The sequence below is a fragment of the Ctenopharyngodon idella genome, chromosome 23 (assembly GCF_019924925.1).
Source record: "Ctenopharyngodon idella isolate HZGC_01 chromosome 23, HZGC01, whole genome shotgun sequence".
NCBI classification, from domain to species: Eukaryota; Metazoa; Chordata; class Actinopteri; order Cypriniformes; family Xenocyprididae; genus Ctenopharyngodon; species Ctenopharyngodon idella.
Window position 1 is genome coordinate 215,485 of NC_067242.1, and position 19,807 is coordinate 235,291.

At 39.0% G+C, this 19,807-nt stretch overlaps 2 protein-coding genes across 4 annotated transcripts in view; one reads left to right on the plus strand and one right to left on the minus strand.

The window, feature by feature from the left end:
- On the plus strand, positions 1 to 6,721 carry napga (N-ethylmaleimide-sensitive factor attachment protein, gamma a). The gene is made up of 11 exons (XM_051882907.1): positions 1 to 176; positions 433 to 500; positions 586 to 670; positions 753 to 770; positions 864 to 894; positions 2,844 to 2,953; positions 3,040 to 3,106; positions 3,199 to 3,269; positions 3,987 to 4,065; positions 4,141 to 4,350; positions 5,970 to 6,721. Exons 1-11 carry the CDS (start codon positions 124 to 126, stop codon positions 6,105 to 6,107), a joined length of 930 nt encoding a protein of 309 aa, XP_051738867.1. The 5' UTR covers positions 1 to 123; the 3' UTR covers positions 6,108 to 6,721.
- A 75-nt stretch (positions 6,722 to 6,796) lies between these two features.
- The window catches only part of LOC127506406 (piezo-type mechanosensitive ion channel component 2), a 108,228-nt gene continuing 95,217 nt past the window's right edge, over positions 6,797 to 19,807 (minus strand). For all 3 annotated transcript variants that reach the window (XM_051882864.1, XM_051882863.1, XM_051882862.1), the window contains exons 37-53: positions 18,292 to 18,438; positions 16,735 to 17,067; positions 15,793 to 16,051; positions 14,806 to 14,988; positions 14,070 to 14,298; positions 13,758 to 13,872; positions 13,530 to 13,677; positions 12,649 to 12,863; positions 12,393 to 12,551; positions 11,925 to 12,072; positions 11,612 to 11,800; positions 10,559 to 10,651; positions 10,299 to 10,468; positions 9,607 to 9,723; positions 9,443 to 9,522; positions 9,157 to 9,370; positions 6,797 to 7,539 (exon numbers count right to left, since the gene is read on the minus strand). In XM_051882864.1, coding sequence (XP_051738824.1) covers positions 7,287 to 7,539; positions 9,157 to 9,370; positions 9,443 to 9,522; positions 9,607 to 9,723; positions 10,299 to 10,468; positions 10,559 to 10,651; positions 11,612 to 11,800; positions 11,925 to 12,072; positions 12,393 to 12,551; positions 12,649 to 12,863; positions 13,530 to 13,677; positions 13,758 to 13,872; positions 14,070 to 14,298; positions 14,806 to 14,988; positions 15,793 to 16,051; positions 16,735 to 17,067; positions 18,292 to 18,438 — 3,052 coding nt within the window. In that variant the 3' untranslated portion in view covers positions 6,797 to 7,286. The remainder of the gene's footprint in view (positions 7,540 to 9,156; positions 9,371 to 9,442; positions 9,523 to 9,606; positions 9,724 to 10,298; positions 10,469 to 10,558; positions 10,652 to 11,611; positions 11,801 to 11,924; positions 12,073 to 12,392; positions 12,552 to 12,648; positions 12,864 to 13,529; positions 13,678 to 13,757; positions 13,873 to 14,069; positions 14,299 to 14,805; positions 14,989 to 15,792; positions 16,052 to 16,734; positions 17,068 to 18,291; positions 18,439 to 19,807) is intronic.

Below are 19,807 nucleotides of genomic sequence, written 5' to 3' on the forward strand. Positions count from 1 at the left end.
TCGAGCTCTTAGTTACCCGGAAGTAAACGCTAGTGTCATCATCAGGTGACAGCACAGGGTTTGAGCTGCAGCAGTCTTATTTATTATTAGTTATTCATGTGTAAAGAGCATATTTAATAAACCATGGCGCAGAAAATCAATGAAGCTCATGAACACATCGCTAAGGCTGAGAAATAGTAAGTAATTCCCGCTGCGAGATGCTTGAATATTCACTATAGTGTTTTTAAATTAACTTTACGGCTCATTTTTTTTTTTTTACAGCAAATCGATGATTAAAGTCTTTTTATACAAATATCAACTTATACATAATATTTTATGATAGAGAAATGCCTTAAATGTCAAAGTTATAGCCCTTGTTTTCGTGCTTTAGCCACTGAAGTTGAATGATGATGAATGTAGAGATAAATGATCATATATTCTCACTGAATTCAGTTTAAAGACGAGCTTTATGAAGTGGAAGCCCGATTATGACAGTGCTGCATCAGAATATTCCAAAGCAGGTGAGATGAGCCGTTTGAACATCCAAACACAGTGATTGTTGATGTCTCTGATGATGATGATGATGATGATGATCTTCCTCTCCAGCTGTTGCCTTCAAAAATGCCAAACAGCTTGAACAGGCCAAAGAGGCGTATCTGCAGGAGGCCGAGGCTCACACCAACAACAGAACGTATCCTTGCAGAATGTTGTTATTTTGATGAATTTCATCCTGCAGTATTTTAATCTGAAAATGTCCTTGACTCACTGTTCAGTCTTTTTCATGCTGCCAAGTGAGTAAATTCATTATAATTACAGATGCCTGGTTCTTTACTGTGCAAATCATTGTGTTTGTGTATGAATTTGCTGCTTGTTTTTGCATGCAGGGCCTTTGAGCAAGCAGGAATGATGCTGAAGGTCAGTGCTGCTCTGGAGTGATTTTGCATTTGATATCGACTAAAAATATATTCTACTGAAAGTAGAAAGTAGTAATACTGTAAATATTGAGGGCCTGTCCAAATATCCCCTTGCCATCTTGGCCACTTTTAAAGTTTATTTTCTAATGCAAAGTATTAGAATTGAAAACAAAGCTCTGTAAACACAAGCATTTTTACAGTACGTTTAGTGTGTCCCATCAGATAATCAACAGTTCTACACACACTTGCACTCTTCATTCAAACACTCGGGCCAAATACAGGAAATACATCATGTAAGCAGAGAAGTGTGGGTATTTGGACAGGCCCATATATATATATTTATATAAACATTGATGGGAGTAAATGATGAATCATGGAACTGTTTCTTTAAATGTCACGAGTACATATACGAGTCATTCTACAGAACTGGTTCAAAGTCAGAGTTGGAAACTGCTTTTTCCACAAATTTTGTATGTATGCAAACTGTATAATATCCAAGGTACACATTTCTAGTAATTGTACAGTTAATTCTCATATTGTATTTTCAGAAAGTTTTTGAATATTTTTCCTCTCCCCAAACTTGTCACTACCGAAACACAATAATAAATCATTTAATAAGAAGGGTCACATTGACCTATTAAGATTTTGTTTACATCTACCTTGTAAATATATTTTGCTATTTTTTAAAGTTTTCAGAGGTAAATCAATAACAATTACAATTTTAACAATATTTCAAGTGTAATTTATGAGATTTGTTGTATTTTGAATCCAATCTATCTTTGTAAAAGTCATAAAGTTTATCAAACTGATTTCAAAGTGAAGGATTCATTAGTTTGAATAAACATTGAACCAAACACTATAAAAACATCTTAGTTGATCATTCAATATACTTACATGTTTCGGTCGTGACTGCACAGTATGCGGTAGTGACAGTAATGTGTTGGTAGTGACCACATCACATGACAGGATTTAACTCACATACTAAAACATATTAGAACATAATAAAATACTAATCATAAATAATTTGCATAATAAAACATACTAATATTCTAATGATTTGCATAACTGTACTAAAATTGTTTATTTCCCCCAAATAAACGATTATGTGTTCCCTTTTGTCACTCCCAAAACAATGATGTCACTACCGAAACAGTCACGGCTGAAACATGTGGTGAAGTTTCGGTAGTGACAATTTTAGACACTTTTGAGCCGCTCAAAGATGCTAATCAGCACATGGTTAGCTAGCACACTTCTGAACAGTTTTACACACATAAAAACTAAATTTTATGGAATAGCATCCAAAAAGTTTGCTTAAATGCAGAAAAAGGTGTTTGTTAGTGACGTTCTTAAAGTTCCACACAGATTCTCAGACTTTTGAACACATTTAACTCAGAATGATGGAGCTATCTACTGTGAAAGAGGCTATGAGAGGGAGGGACACAGGAATATTTCCTGATCAGAAATGTAGAAGTGTGTTAAAATCAGTCTCAGACAATGAAAAACACACACTGTTTCGGTAGAGACATGAACATGTGGGACATGTTTTTTACATAAAGTTTCATGATTTAAAAATAAAATATAAAATATTTTTTAACTTATATATATATATATTTTTTTTTTTAAAACAATTGAAAAAAAGTTGAAATTTAGGGGTTAGGGTTTGGGACAGACACCTTCCAATTGAATGTAACCAATAAATGATGATTTTATATATATTAATCTTACTGATATTTTAAATATTGTGGGATTCAATAGATAATAGAAGGATCTTAGTAAACATCTAAAATCTGAATACTTAAATGCTTTTTAAATGTGTTTTTTGGTTGTGGGACAGCAGTTTGATCAATTCTGTACAATGACCCATATATATATATATATATTATATAAACATTGATGGGAGTAAATGATGAATCATGGAGCTGTCTCTGTATGTTTTCTGTACTGTCACAGGACATGCAGAGGTTACCTGAGGCTGTGCAGTACATCGAGAAAGCCAGCATGATGTACGTGGAGAACGGCACTCCAGACACCGCCGCCATGGCCCTGGACAGAGCGGGAAAGTATGTGCTCATACTGTCGGATCTGTACATGAGAGCAGATGAGAGAAGTGTGGCAGTAAATCAGCCCTTTATCCTGATGTTTGCAGGTTGATTGAACCTCTGGATTTGGCTAAAGCCGTTCACCTGTACCAGCAGGCCGCAGGAGTGTTCGAGGTCAGTCAGTCACTAACGGCTTCTCCAAAGAACACTCGATTTCTTATATTACAAACAAACACTGTCTGTCTTTTTGTCGTTTGTTTTCCCAGAATGAGGATCGATTACGACAGGCAGTGGAGCTCATTGGAAAAGCATCACGACTTCTTGTTAGACAACAGAAGTAATAGCTGCTTTATTGTTTGGGAGCATTATTATTATTATTAATTATTATTATTTTGGTAACACTTTATAATAAGATCTCATTAACATTAATGAATGCATTAACTAACAATGAGCAATATATTTTTACAGCATTTATTAATGTTTGTAAATGTTAGATAATAAAAATCATCTTCATGTTAGTTCACAGTGCATCACTGATCAATAATATTAACAGATTTTTACCCTAATAATGTTTTAGTAAATGTTGAGATAAACATGAACTAAGATTAATTAAGTTGAGACTTTGCTTCATATAAAAAGTAACAAAGCACAAAGTGTTTTTGCGATTATTGGATGGCAGTAGCTACAAATGTTAAGTGACGCTGCGCATCAACAGAAAACAGGACTGAAAGATGTTAGATTCAAGAAACCATGTCATTACTGATTCAAATCTAGAAGTGAATATTGTCAGTCCAGAGCTAGTGTCACACAGCTGACATGTTGAACTCTTGTAGTTTATCCATGTTGTGTCACAAAACTGACACTGAACACAGTCAAAACCATCAGAAACGTCTGTTCCAGTTGCCGATTTCAGCCCCAAACCCAAAATTGCTGTTTCGGCCAAAAAAATTCAGTAGCCAAAATTTCGGTGCATCCCATAATTATTTTTTAGATTTCCCTGTTTAATAACTGTGTTTAATTGTCTTTAATGCAAGTTGAATGTTGCTCATTACAGGTTTGACGAAGCTGCCGTGTCGCTTCAGAAGGAGAAGAACATGTATAAAGAAATAGAAAATTACCCAACCTGTTTTAAGGTGTGTGTCAGTGTTCAAATCTCACTGTAGACAGATGCACTGCCGTGAGTAACTGTGTCATGTGCTTGTGCTCAGAAAACCATCGCACAAGTGCTGGTCCATCTACACAGAGCAGACTATGTGGCGGCTGACAGGTGTGTGCGAGAGAGCTACAGTATCCCAGGATTCAGCGGGAGTGAAGACTGCATTGCCATGGAGCAGCTGCTGCAGGGTTATGATGAGCAGGATGAAGATCAGGTGTCTCGCGTCTGTACGTCACCGCTGCTCAGATACATGGACAATGACGTGAGTCTCTGTGTGCCACTGTCCACCAGTAGAGTACAAACAGCAACAGTGTCTTTTAAACGAGTTAGAAAGTCACAAATATTTATTAGGGGTGGAGCGGTACATGTATTCGTCCTGAACCGTCACAGTACGGACGTCACAGATCGGTTCATACAGTCAGTCACAGGCGATCCACACTCCAATCCAGAAGGGGGCGTGTGTGGTAATGTAACGCTCTTTGCTAACTGGCACAACAGGAAAAAGAGCAGGAGAAGAAGAACAGACGATCTGTGCGAAGATACGTTTGCGTCTCAAGCAGTGTTTTAATCGCAGAAAGACATCACGTACTGAACCGCCATATTTGTGTACCGTTACACCCCTAAAATATATATTTACAGTCAAACCAAAATGTATTCAGACACCTTCATTCATTAATACAGTTTATTCACTATGGTTTAAAAAAAATGGTAATAAAATATGACAAGATCTCAGAGTTAATTATGTCTTAATTATGTCAGATAACGCAAAACATGGTCAGGTCAAAGTGTCTGAATAATTTTTGTCCCAAATTTTTATCAGTTTTACTGGTAGTCCACTGTATGAAGGATTTGTGGGTATAATATGTCACAGTTTATTTTGCTATCCTCAAATGATCTATAGTGTCCTGAACCCACTAGTAAAATATATATTAAAAATGCCTGAATAATTTTTGGTTTGACTGTGTATATATAAATTTATATACAGTATGTGTTAGCTATACATGTTTAATTATCTAAAATACCATCAAAGAACCAAAGTTAATGCATTTTTAAAGAAAATTCTATTGAGGTGAAAGGTAAAGGTTTAAAATGAAAGGTTTCCAATAACTTCTAACCTATATTAGTTCACAAACTAGTTACCTCTTACTGAGAAACTTTATTAACGTAATTAAATCAAATTGCTTAATTTATGTAACTTCATTTAGTAAATCTGAGGCAAAAATTTGCTGATTTTATTTTAGTCATGACACCACAGGTGAATAGGCAAAAACAAACAAACAAACAAACATTTATCTCCATACTTTCACCCGTTGATCCATCACAGTACATTAAGACAATTTATAATATTAAATGTATAGTTTATTTTATAATATAATTAAGACAAATGTATTTGTATCTTATGTATATTGGAAAAAATATAAACTATATTACATTATACTTTATTATTATTAATTATATTTGTTGTACTTTATCTGTCAGAGCAAATTGACCATTAGTTAGTGTTGTTTTCTCCAGGTAAATATCGATGTTTAGGTCAGTGTTTCTGATCTTCTCATTGTCTTTAGTTTCGCTCACACTTGTAAGAATGCAGCAGGTACGACATCAACAACAAAACCATTTGAATATTAGTGTAGCGTCAGTTTCCCTAAAGTCCTTCTATAATGTTAGTCAGTCATATTTGGTCTGTTCAGCCTCTCTCTGACCCTTACTGTATCTTTAACACTTCACATGTAAATGACCTCTTTAACTAACAGGGTGTGTCATCAGAGAAGCTGAGAGGTGTTTCATACTGTTATATACGTCGATGAGCTCATGATTGTGATGTCATGCTGATTTCATAAGATCCACTGACGTTGACGCGTCTTCTTCTCTGTCCCGCAGTATGCGAAGCTTGCCATCACCCTGAAAGTGCCTGGAGGAGGGAAGAAGAAGAAACCTCCCGCCGCTGCCGCTAGCGGAGACGCTGGAGCCGTGCCGCCGGAGGAAGACGAGGATGAGTATGCTGGAGGACTCTGTTAGAGATACACAGCCCACATCTGAGACTCCAGCATGAAGGGGCAAGCATGATCACGGCGTACGCTGTTATATTCCTGTACTGGAGGTGTTTTAAGATGCTTTCAGAAGCTCTCAAGCATGTTTATTTATTTAGGTTTGCCTTTAAACTCCCTGAACTTGTGTTAAAATGAAAGTTATATTCTAGAGAGTTTTCAGGTCAAACCTGAGAAACAGCCTTTACTGTTAAATCAGACCTTTAATGGGTGAATCTGATGCTTTATGTGTACAGTATTCAAAACTGCATCATGGGTAGTGTTGGACTAGAACAGGTCATACACTATCATATGAATATTGTATATGCTGGAAATAACAGTGCCTGCCTTGTAATTTCAGTACTTATTTCCATTCATTCTTAACTCAATTCTTCACGTATGGAACGTCAGCAGTGATGCTGCATATAAATGCATGAAATGCCTTAAGATGATCTTTATCTTGGTTTGTTTTAGTGTAGAAGGTGTGCTTTGAAATCGCAGGGAACAATTTCTGTAATTAATGAGGACTTCAATGATGTTTACTGTGATTGCATGGTTTCAGAATACCACTGAATAAATAAAGAGATTCTGTTTTTGCATATTTTAGATGCCTTTTGCAGTGAATTTTGTAGACGTTACACATACAAAATGGTCCAAATGTAAGAAAATCACAGACAGACACCAGGTTTCCAGAATGTGCTTTATGCTCATGACGCTGATCCACAGTCACACCACAGATCGTCTGACGAGAGTACACTGATCCTGAGATCGCTTCGGTCCTCGTTCAAGCCTAAAAATCAAGCTAGGAGAGATCATAAGTTTAACGTTACATAGTCTTGAAGAACCCAAGCACTTCTGGGTCCAGTTTTCTCTGAGGAAAAAGTGCCTAGTGTCTTTCAATCACCGTCTCCTTTCTTTGTTCAAGTTTACAGCCGGCCGCCAGGACAGTATATTGCACAGCGCGCGATTATCATCTCCCAGAAGAGCGCAGTATAGCCTCAGTTCCCAGCAGCTTCTGAAAGTCTAATCTCAACCAGGACACTTTGGTTTCACCTGCGGGTCACATTGTCGCAGGCGGCGTCTCGCAGCGAGGTCATTTGTTTCTCACAGTCTTAAGAGCGGTAATGATGCGGACGCTTCCTTCCTTGGGTTTTCACGCGATCCCAGAGGCTCATTTGGTCTTCTCCCTCGTCCATTTGATCATGGTCTCTGGTGAGCGGTACAGGAAGATGAGTTTGGCGTACAGGTCCTCCTCCAGCTCCAGCTCGCCCGTCTCCCGCACCAGGAAGATGTCGGTGCAGAGTTTGAGGATGCGGTCCACACACGGAAGCTCTTCGAACATGATGGAGTGTGAGATGCCGCTGAAGAACTCGCGGACGAACTTCCCGATCACCAGCACCACAGATGCGTAGAGGCCCATGATGCTGCAAGAGACAATGATGCGTTACGTCTGTGTCCGCTATCAGTCCCTCCAAAATTAACCACAAAATAACAGAAAGAGTGCAGCGTTAGTTCATTCTGCCATCATGGACCACAGACAACATATACTGTTGTTTTTATAGTGTTCATTCAGACACAAAATAACTGCAAACAGCGCAGTTATCGACGCACTAGTGAAATAATTCTTCAACCAAAGAAGAATTTTCTTTGTTTTTTGTTGATTTTCCTTTTTGAACAAAAGGAAAATCAACAAAATTACAGTTATGTTGGTGAAATAATTCTGCGATTGTTGAACACAACATCAACAAAATGCTGAATTTTTGGCAAACCTGCATAAACACAATTTAACCGCAAAAGAATCAATAAAAAGTGCAGTACTAATTACAGTTATTAACACGTTAGTGAGATAATTCTGCAAACGCAAAATTAACAGTTTTAAATGAACGCTTTTTCTACTGATCCTGCATAATTCACCACAACATATTAATAAAACTGCAGCGCTGCTTATTGACACATTAGTGAGATAAACATGCATGAATGAAGCATGAGACGTGCAATAAATCATGAAAAACTCATGAAAACCGACGATCACATGCTTGAACAGTCAAATACAGTCAAAATGCCCATTCTGGTGAATATTCAGCATCAACACAGATCCGGTTATGTCCTACTGAACGTAAACATCTGAGTGAAACCGGATCTGTCAGTCTATTGATCCGTGTGTCAGCTCTTAAAGTGACAGCAGCCTAATAAACCTGCTGCCGTCTGTCATTAATGTGAATCAAACTATGAACGACAAAGAGAAAATCACTCTGAAGAACTTCAGTAGCTTTAATAATAGTTAATGTATATTTAATTCATACAGTGAAAATGATGCAATGCTTTATTTATTAATGAATTATTTGATTTCTGTAGTATTTTGTACTTGAATTCTAAAGTTAACTGAAAAAATCTTAAACATTTTATTTGTATCTTTTCATTTGTCCTGTTTATTTCTCTGTTCTTATTTTTAATAACAAAATAAAATAAAACTATCTTGTTGTGTCAATTTCATAAGATAAAAAATAAACAAGTTTTCTGCATTTATTTATTTTTTTCTGTAATGTATAACTACTGTACATCTAATATGGTATATTATGGTAAATGTGGTCTAATTAAGTATTATTTTTTTTTTTTTACAAAACTAAATTATTATGGAAGCTTGTTTGTGATACAGAATTTTTTAACTATTGTGACTTTTTCTCAGAACTGCAAGTTTATAATCCCACAATTCAGATTTTTTCCCCTTGCAATTTTTGAAAAAAAAAAAAAAAAGTCAGAATTGTGAGATAAAAAAAAAAAGCTCTCAAAAATTACAGATTTTGTGGAGGTAATTTACATCACAAAAATCACAATTTATTTAGAGAAATCCTGGCTAGTTGCATAAACAGCTAATTTATAGTTAGATCGTTCGTTAGTGCTAATCAATCTTACTTTTCGGATTCAAATTAGACCATCTAAAAAATGTGAGTAGTTTAAGCAGCCGGCCGCTGGTGGGATAATGATCCTGGACTATTATCCGAACCCTCGGCCACACGGTTCAGAGGTGTCATGTGACTCACCCATATCCTGCCAGGAAGCCCAGGCTGGGAGGACTGACTTTATCACTGAAGACGTACAGCTGCAGTCCCGCCTCGCTCTTCTTCTCCAGCTTTGCCTCGGCTCTCATCTGGATCTTCCCTGCCGACGGCTGATCCACAATCCACCACTCCTGAATCTGTTCGCTGGCGTTATGAGACCTCTCCAGGTCCAGCAGAACGCTCTTATATCCGTCATCTGAGGCACAAACTGAGTGAGTATGGGTAACAGGTGATGTCACAGGTAATATTAATGCAGACTCTTCATTACCTGCATAAAGCTGACTGATGGGTTTGGCGTTTGAGTCACTCGGGGCTCGAATGAAGCAGGGGAACACTTGCTCTATGACCCTGTACATGACACAACACACACGATACATGTTTCAGCAGTACTGTCAGAGTGAAACTGATCATTTCTGTCGAGTCTGTTCTTACACAGCCTTATTTCTGGTTCCGTTGAGTAAAGCGATCAGCTCCTGTCTAGTGTTCATGTCCAGATAGGTGACGTGTTTGTCCACTGCAAACTCAGCCTTCGCTCCCAGACTCAGATTCCTGCAGAAGAGAGGGGGATCGTGGGATATATTCAGTCATCCACAAATTATTTAATGGCTTTTGGACACAACATTCTTTGGATCCGTGTAAATACCATGTTACACTACTGTTCAGAAGCTTGGGGCAAGTAATAAATTCATCAAGGACATTAAATTGATCAAAAGTGACAGTAAAGACATTTATAATGTTATAAAAGATTTTATTTCTAGTAAATGTTGTTCTTTCTATTCATCAAAGAATCCTGAAGAATAAGATGTATCACAGTTTCCACAAAAATCTGAACTGTTTTCAACATTGATAATAATCATAAATGTTTCTTGAGCAGCAAATCATCATATTAGAATGATTTCTGAAGGATCATGTGACACTGAAGACTGGAGTAATGATGCTGAAAATTCAGCTTTGATCACAGGAATAAATTACACTTTACTATATATTCACATAGAAAACATTGGAATAATATTTCACTGTTTTGAACCTTATTTTTGATCAAATAAATGGCAGGAGATGCTTATAGACCACACGCTTCTGAGTATTACTGTAATGGCAGTCCAGGTAATGTGGCGTTTCCGTACCTTTGGATGCTCCAGGACATGGTCACAGGAAACTGGTCCTCTTTGCTCAGGACGTCCATCAGGTTCTTCCTGCTGGGAGGGCTGATGGTCCACAGAGAGTTGGAGCTTCCTTCCAGCTCCGCCACGGTCACATCCTCTGCTGTGTACGCCTCCAAAAACTGCAGTGCACTCTGGGAAAAGGATTGTATGACACGTGACACCCTGCACCACCACTGAAGTGTACAGAGTTGGTAAATGAAGATGCTTCTCTAAAGACTTACAGGGATGAATTTGTATGATGTCATGAACGTCTGGAAATCTGCGTCAGTGATCTCCTTCAGCTGATTCTGCTGTGCGCTCATGGTGAAGATGGGCTGGAACGAGTGCAATCCATATATCGCTTTTGTTAATATTTTAAATGAGATTTCATTTACATCACATGCATTTTTAAATCATTTTATTCACAGCTTTTCATAAAGTGGGAAAGAAAACATCCAAAATACACTTTTAAGTGTTTCTTTTACTGCACTTCATCTGTTTGCGTCCTCAGATTTCAGTCCCTAAAGGTGATGAGTTTGAGCCAGAAATCACTTCAGCAGCTTCACACACCAAACTATATTCATATTCATATCTATATTTTTGCTTATCATTTACATGATTTATATAAAAATTGTATTCCTAAAACATGGTGAAAATGATTAGTTCTCTGTTAAAAAGAGAAATCCAAAATCCCCTCAATAAAAACCTTTAATATGTCAATAAAATCAAACAAGAATTCTGAATCTGCTTTATCAGATGTTCAGATTTCTGTTCTGGAAATGTATGAATACATTTAAAATAGCATGTTTAAACATGTTTAGTGTGTTAAACACAAAACGATTGTCTTAATGTACTGTGATGAATCAACTAATCAAATCAATATTAGTTCACTTTTTCCTCTATTCACCTGTTCTGACTAATTTCAGTTAAACTTCAGTCATTTTTTGTCATTTTTATTAGTTTTTGTTGTATTACGTCTATGCAGTTTTTGTTATAGTATTTCTACTTTAAATGAAATGAAATTAAAATGAGAAATGTTGCCTGAAAAAAAAAATTATTATTATTATTAATTATTATTAAACACATGACAACCAATTTCAGATGTAACAAGGAATCTGCAAATATTCTAATGCATTTTAAATCTGGTTACAGTTATTTATGAAGATATATAATGCATTATACCGTATGGATATCTTTATAATGCATTATACATCAAGGCTCAAAGTAAAGTAAATGTTTTTTATGGTTTGGGTTTAAGCTGACGATAATAACTCTGATTGGAGATTCAGGAGTACCTGAAAGCCGCCCAGTGTGATGGTGACGGACACGTCCAGCGGTTTGTTGACGACTCCAGCCACAGATTTGACCAGAGACATGAAGAGCAGAGGAAACCAGACGATACAGATGAGCAGCATCACGATCATCCCGCCCATCCCGTACTTCACCACCTTCTTCTTCTTCTGTCCTCGTGGCTGAGGATACCTCTGAAAACACAAGCGTAAACTGGTTCTGAGATTCAGCATCTCATCAAGTCACTCGAGACAAACTTCCACTGCCTGAAGCTGTCAGGAGATGGACAGATATATTCCGTTTGGAAAGAAGTCTCACTTTTTCCGACTCTCTCCAGCACTTGAGCACAAAGATGTGAGCGTAGATGTCCTCCACACAGATCCAGCTGGACAGGCTGAGCGTGGTGTCGGTCCAGACCCAGTCCATCACCGCGCGCAGCTCCGTCAGGAACGGCACCAACCGGAAGCTGAGCGTTCATTAGGAGACATGAAACTCAGTTAGCAGAGTTTAGTTTATATAGATTCTGGATTTTAAAAAAAAAAATATAAGAAATAAACTCTAGAAACTTTTGTATAAAAAAAAAAAAAAAAAAAAAGGTAATTGCAAATTTTTATCCCATTTTCCCTTGTAATTCCGAGTTTAGATATAAACTGAGATGGATTGCCATTTTTTTATTCCGTGGCAGAAACACAGACATTCCCACTCTGAAAAGAACGGATTTGACTGTAATATGTCGTGAACGCTCAGAGACGAGCAGTGAGGATGTTTGGAGTGTTTGTTCCTCACCCCTGGAAGAGGAAGAGATTGACGTAATTATAGCTCTTGGTCAGGAAGTTTCCCAGCACGCGGGTCGGGTATCCGCAGCGGATCTGATAGGCCGACAGACCGAAGTAGATGCACTTCACAAAGTACCAGAGCTGAGCGACCGTGTTCTGACTGAAACGCCTGCGGAATTAAATCATCCAATCACACGTCAGATCACCTCAAGCTTCTTACACGTCATCAGTAATGGAAGGATGTCATTGGGTGTATAGAGTCAGACCTATCAGTGACTCCTGGGAGAATGAAGAACATCCAGAAGTGAATGCCGAAGACCAGGATGACCTGAAAGATGACCTTTCCCATCACGGTCTTCCTCAGGTACAGCGCACGATCCACCACCATGGTGCCGAACTGGATCAGCACCATCACCAGGAACGCCTCGGGAACCTGGTCTTCTGACAGGGAGGAAGTGATGTCAGCAGCAGCAGAGTGTTTCTGTGGAGAAAGAGATTTCACTGCATTTATAGCGTTTACAGGAACAGTTCTCCCTAAGATGAAAACTTCCTGATTATCTAGGAATTCTTGCCGTCTACATCAAGCATGACCTTCTCAACGAGAGGTCGTGAACCAGAGCCGGACCAAGACGAGCATTTGAAGTTAAAAAGAACTTAATTTTTCTTAAAATGGCTGATCGTTTCGCTAGAGAAGACCCTCGACTGGGGTCAAAAACGGAGTACGGTGAGTGTGTGTTGACTTGAATTAGATTTTGAAAAATCCTGGATTGTTTTCCTCAAAAACCATCATTTCTCTTCGACTGAAGAAAGAAAGTCAAACACATCTTGGATGTACATAATCAGGAAATGTTCATTTTTGGGTGAAAACTTGATCTGAATAACGACTGTTGTCTTCTCTAGAGCTGCTTTATGGCTGAATTCAATTTGTTTCATAATTGACTCATTTTGCGACACTGACAGTTATTGAACTGAACCCAATCAACAGCTGATGGACAGAAGCAAGTGCCGCCCTGCATTTTCTAAACGTCTGATAATCTGTTATGCTTGAATGTCCATCACAATATTGAAGAACAGATCTGTCATCACAACTCTAACAGGATTTCATATATTAAGCTGCCACATGAAGAGCCAGAGAAGCTCCACACACCCCGAAGGCCCAAAATCCGAAAACGATGATGATGAAGTCGACCGTGTCGGCCAGAAACATGAGCACGTAGACGTCCGTCACAGCGCTGTACTCCGGGTGGATCAGGTTATAGAAGAACTGCCGGATGGGAATGTAGATGTCCAGAACCCTGAAACAACAGGAACCCACAGCCGTCTGTCAGCAGATCGCATAATTAAAAATTGATCTGATGATGTGAAGAAGTCTTACGTTTTGACAGTGAAGCGCTTTGCTTTGATGAGCTGCTCTCTGAGCTTCTCCAGAACAAGTTCCTTCCGAGTTTTCTGTAGAGCGCTCAGAGAGCGACGCACGCTCGCCCTGCTGCCTGTGGACACACACATTACACACATTTACCGCTGTTTCCGCAGGAAAAATCCAGCCATTTCAACAGGAATCCATGCGATCGGGAATTTCGCATGAGGGCGAATCATTCTTCTAACACCTAATATAATGTGCGGCCCTTTGAAATTTTGCCCTTGAACTCTTAGTGTAGAAGTGAAGAGTGTATTTGGATGAGCGTACCTGCTTTAGAGCGGGCCGAGCGCTGTGAGACGCTGGAGACGGCGCTGGAGCTCTGACGCCGCACCGCCGAGCTGCTCTGGGAGTGTTTTCTGGGCAGCCGTACGTGTGCGGACACCGGCGAGGCGTCAGCGGCGCTCTTCTCTGCTTTCTCTTCACCGTCCGAATCATGGTGAGAGAGTGACGTTTGACCACCTGACCTGGGCTCATCTTCATCCCACAGTCCATAGCACTGAGGAAGAAGACGAGGGAAATGAAGTGGCGACACACTTTAATGAGCAATAATGTTTAGTGAGATACACAAAAATCACATTTTATGATTAAAACACATTAAAACCTTTTTCATCTGAACTGACTGTAATTCATGAACACTTCAGAAGTTCAAATTTTGATCTGATTTAATGAAGACAGCAGATTATTGCTGAAGTGAAAGAGTAAAACAGTTTAAATTTACTGTGAAGCAAATGTACTGTACTAACATTTTTATTTGATACAAAATATATTTTTTTACAAAATAATTTGGACTCTAAAACTGCTGTAAAATCAAAGCCACACGTCTAACCAAATCCTGTTCCAAAGCTGATATCACAAAAATATCTGGAGCCAGAATGAATTTTCAGTGTTTATGTTTTTGAATGATGAAGTTATGATGATTACTAAATATTTCATAGGAAAGAAGGCAATAAAAAGCGCTCCCGGGACACTGAGAGGTTAAACAAATCCAAGTTTGTCTTTCTACCTTCAGAATAGATCGATGGAAGAAGAGCGCGAGGAGCTGGACCAGGTCGTAGTGGACATATCCCTCTTTCTTCTCCACACCGATGATGTTGGGCGGGTGGAACGGTTTGGTTTTGTCCCGCTCTATGGTTTGGTTAAATGGGAAGAAGCCAAACTGGAAGAAGTATTTTATCACTATGGTGACCTGTGTGTAAAAAGATTACTTTGAGAAAGAGCAACATGAGATGAAATATGCACAATAACACATTAACGACTAGACTAAAGCAGGGTTCACTTCACTCTCAGACATGTTATTAGATTTAAGATGCTCTATGCAGGATTTTTTTTCAGTTACTGTTTATAAACAGCATTCAAATGTGGCCCCTCCTCATGGGTGGAGCCACACAAGAAGCCACGCCCATCTCTCCCCTGATAGGATACAGTTCACACTCGCTTGGGGAACTACCTGCAGGAAGATGACTGATTAGCTACTTTGCAAATATAGTGTTATCATGCATAAACAGCATTTTTGTGTATATGAACGAACAGTTACACTAATAGTTATATGACTAGCTGTAATTATCTAGCTCACTAAAAATGACATGTCATTATAAAAATGTAATTACAATGCCTAATAATCTGATTTGAGTTACAGACAGTCAGTTAATAGTAACATTACAGTATTGATTTCGACAGACGAGAAAGCCCCGCCCTCAGCTGCGCCGTGCGTCGTGATTGGCTGGGGCGACACACCCACTGGGCCAAAGGTTGCAGCTCAGAAATGTCCCGAACACATCAATTCAAGAAGAAAATAAGAAAAGACAATGTCTCTGCAGACACAAACACCACCACACCGTGAGTTATGATTGAGAGCCGACACGAAAATCCTGCGTAGCGCACCTTTAACCCTACAGGTGTAAACCAGCCTAAGCACAAAAATACTGTAACAGACTGTTAGTTAATGTTGGTTAATGCACTAATGTTTTTACTGTCATCACTGATCTCGTACCTCCGTGTAGACAATGGCCGTCATCCAGAAGCGTTTGCTGGGCCGGGGCACCGACAGCATGGCCCAGAGGAAGATGAGGATGGGCAGCACCAGCGTGGCCACGGACGCAGAGATCATGTGGTTGAGGATGATGACCAGATAACACACCATCTCAGAATGAGCCACCAGCATGTTATAGAGAGCGTAGCAGAGCTGGAGGAACTGCGGCTGAGAGCGGTAGAAGTGCTCCGACTCCTCCAGATCCTCGTCATAGAACATCCTGATGGACACGACAACATCTCATGGGATCAGCATGGACTTCCTCTCAATATATAAAACTCATGCAATCCATTTTAATGCACATTTGTGGTGCACTTACATATACAGGGACGACTGGAGCTATCTGTCACACTTTTTAACTAACATTTCTATTTTTTTTATTTTGTTTTTTAATAAAAGTTTACTTAGATAAGACATTTATAATGTTACAAAAGATTATATTTCAAGTAAATGCTGTTCTTTTGAACTTTATATTCATTAAAGTATCCTGAAAAATAAAATGTATGACAGTTTCCACAAAAATATGAACTGTTTTCAGCATTGATAATAATCATAAATGTTTCTTGATCATCAAATCATCATATCAGAATGATTTCTGAAGGATCATGTGACACTGAAGACTGGAGTAATGATGCTGAAAATTCTGCTTTGAATAAATTACACTTTACTATATATTCACATAGAAAATATTGTAATAATATTTCACTGTTTTTACTGTATTTTTGATTTTAAAAAGTGGTGAGCATAAAAATCTTCTCTTTAAAAAACCCCAACTTTTGAACAGTAGTGTGCAATACTGAAATGGAAAGTAAATAATATTATAATTTGTGGAAACAGTCTAGAAGTCGCTCACTCGACACCTTGAGCTCCAGGTGGTTATACAGGTCACATGACGCGTCTCACCTGCTCCGCAGCAGCTCACTGGCTGTCAGCTGATGGCTCATGGAGAGCAGAGACTGACTGTGGCAGCCGGACTTCTCGTCAGGTGTTTGGATCCTCAGCTTCCTGCCGTCAGCGTCTCCCAAAGAATCCAGGCCTGTGGCTTTGCTGTAGGACGGAGGGATGTCGGCGGCGAGCGCTCTGTCCCAGTCCGCAGCGGCTGCCTGAGGCGAGGGAGGCGGCAGCTCCGAAGTGCTGCTCCAGAGTTTGTGCGGATGCTCTCGTTCGCTCACGGCCTCCTCAGCGGTGTCGCCGGTGCCCTGCCGCGAGTACAGCTCCGTGCACTGCGTGTGTTCACTGCCAGAGACACAGAGATCAGGTTAGAGACACAACGAGGTGATGCTTGAGATTCAGGCCATTAACCACAAGGGGGAAGTGTCATCCCACTTTACCCAGAAGTCTCTGAAAAAGTGGTCCCACTTTATATTAAGTGTCTTTAACTACTGTGTACTAACATTTAAATTAATCATGTGATTCAATGCAGTTATTGTGTGCTTCTACACTGTACTTCTATTTAAAAAATACCTGCATGTAATTACACTGTTGATCTTCCCTTACACCTGAACTTCCCTTAAACCAACCTGTATATATATATATATATATATATATATATATGTATATATACACACACACAAACACTCTCACGTTACATCCGCTGTGATCCTGTTAGAGAAAAGGTGGATGTGCAGCATACTGCATACTGTCTTTAAGTATGTGAAACAGTTTACAATATACAAAATTAAACATTGAACACAGTATGCTACAGTATATTGTTGTCACATGACCTCAAATTCAGTGCAATCCAGTTATCTGAACTAAATATATACATTTAGGTAAACAAATATGCAATTAAATGCCAGTTTTATAGTCCAATCAAACAATCAAAAAAATGCATATTAATTGAATTAAAATATGAGATATCTTGGTTTTTAGTCTTTAGGTTATTTTAATGCTTGTTTTGTCTTATTTTTAAATAATTTTTAGTCATCTCAGAGGGCTCTTGCCTCCACGTTTGCTGAGGTCACGTCTTACAAGTTAGTTTTTCGTTAAGACTGCTCATAACTTGATTTAAGTCAGTTGAAGAGGAAGGTAGATTGGTCTAATCCGAATCCAAAAAGTAAGATGGCTAGACTAGTTCCTTTAGAGTCTCTGTTTATACAACCTAGTTGAGAACCACTGCTATGTAACAAATGTAGTATGTGCAAAATAATACGATAATATGAGAACTTACAGCAAATAACTAGATTTTAGGTTGTAAGGGTGTAATAAACGAGTGATCCATATAAACGTATGTAATCTGAACGGTGTCGTGACTGAATTCACTCTCTCAGGTGTTCACTGCGCTCCGGCTGTGTGTGAGCAGAAGCTTCTGGAAACACCTGTCCGTCTGTCAGCGCAGGGCTACAGTAACCGTCCACAGCTGCGTGTGTGTGTGTGTGTGTGTGTTTGATTGTTGACAAGAATAATAGAGTCACCTGCCTCCTGGAGCTGTGATCACACACACACTCGACAGAAACACACCTCGACGCTGCGCTGTCTGCAGACGACGACTGCAGATCTACACTAGGCAGTCGGCACAGTCGGGGTCGAGCTCGCTGGCTGGTTTTGAGGACGCGGTCGGCGGTTTCCTCAGGCTGGTCGTACACCGCAGTGGATTCTGGGTAAACACTGCAGAAAACACAGAACAAATGATGTCTACATCCCACAGTCATGATTCACTTACAATAAATAACATCAAACTAGCATGTTTTGTTAGATATGGCAGTTCCTTCAAGAGTCTTGTAAACATACTTATTCCTTACCATGGTAATAGTGAAGTCCAAACGTGTCATGGAATTACTATGTTTTTACGATGATACCATGGTTTAAGGTATTTCACAATATTACTGTTTTTACTGTATTTTTGACGTCTTGGTGAGCAGAAGAGACTTCTTTCAAAAACATTAAGAAATCTCACCGACCCCAAACTTTTGATCAGTGTAAATCTGGTAATCAGTACCATGGTACACATTATCATCATTTTATAGAACCAGCTGAGTGTGTATTTATACAGCACATGTTTAGCCATCTTAGTTATGAATTAGTAAAGGCGTATGTCAGCAGAGATGATCTGGACGAGGCCGGAGACAGAAGGCTGTTGTTGAAATCAGTCGCGCCCTACACAGGGTGTAACGAGAGTAAACACGGATGATCAAAATAACAGGCCGCTGCACTCAACTGACCTGCTCGTGTAATGACCACAGAGTCTAATTCACAGGGTTCGGGTTAGTAGAACAAGTTGACGTACTTGGAAAGTTTCTTATAGTCAGAAGGAATGTCTGTTGAGGAGCTCAAAATAAAGAGATCGCAGATATCAAGCACACAGTCTACTGATACTCTAGTGAGGGTTAGATGACATGTAGTTACAAAGTGACTTATGTCTAAAGTGGACAGGAACTGATCTTGAAGGAATGGTGAGCGTCTGTCTTCAGCGCTGCTCATTTTATCATCATTTTATACAGCAGGTGTTTTACAGGAAGCTCCCATCAGTAAACTGAATCATCACTGTTTGGAGAATCCTCTTCAAGCTTCTTCTGACACTCACTTTATAGACTACTGAGCCTTTAAAAGATCGATCTTTAACTCTCTATGTGTTTCATTTCTGCAGAGCTTTTCTTCCTGTTTAAGAAAACAAAGGAGCGGTTTCCTTGGAGGTAAATCAACCCTGAAATAAGTTTCTGGATTACTGTGGATCTGTCTGGAGGCCTGAGAAATGTTACTTCAACTTTATAAAGCTGACAATAATATTTTCAGATCTAATTAAATTACATTTGCATAAATTAGATATTCTTTTTGTACCTTTCCCAGTCTCAAACAGATCCAGAACACATTAGATGTGTCTCCATCCACCTATTTTGAGGTGAATTTTGGGATATCGCATAAAAAAAAATAAAAAAAAATCTCTGGATGGAAACGCCAAGCACATAGACTACGATGGAAACACATTTACGGAAAAAATGCCTCATAAACTCATGTGACTGTGCCTCAGCAGAGGCTG

Coding starts and splice junctions, on each gene's coding strand:
- napga (XM_051882907.1), top strand. CDS start 124: ATGGCGCAGAAAATCAATGAAGCTCATGAACACATCGCTAAGGCTGAG. Junction 895..2,843: donor AAGCAGGAATGATGCTGAAG/GTCAGTGCTGCT, acceptor GTACTGTCACAG/GACATGCAGAGGTTACCTGA. Junction 4,351..5,969: donor TCAGATACATGGACAATGAC/GTGAGTCTCTGT, acceptor TCTGTCCCGCAG/TATGCGAAGCTTGCCATCAC.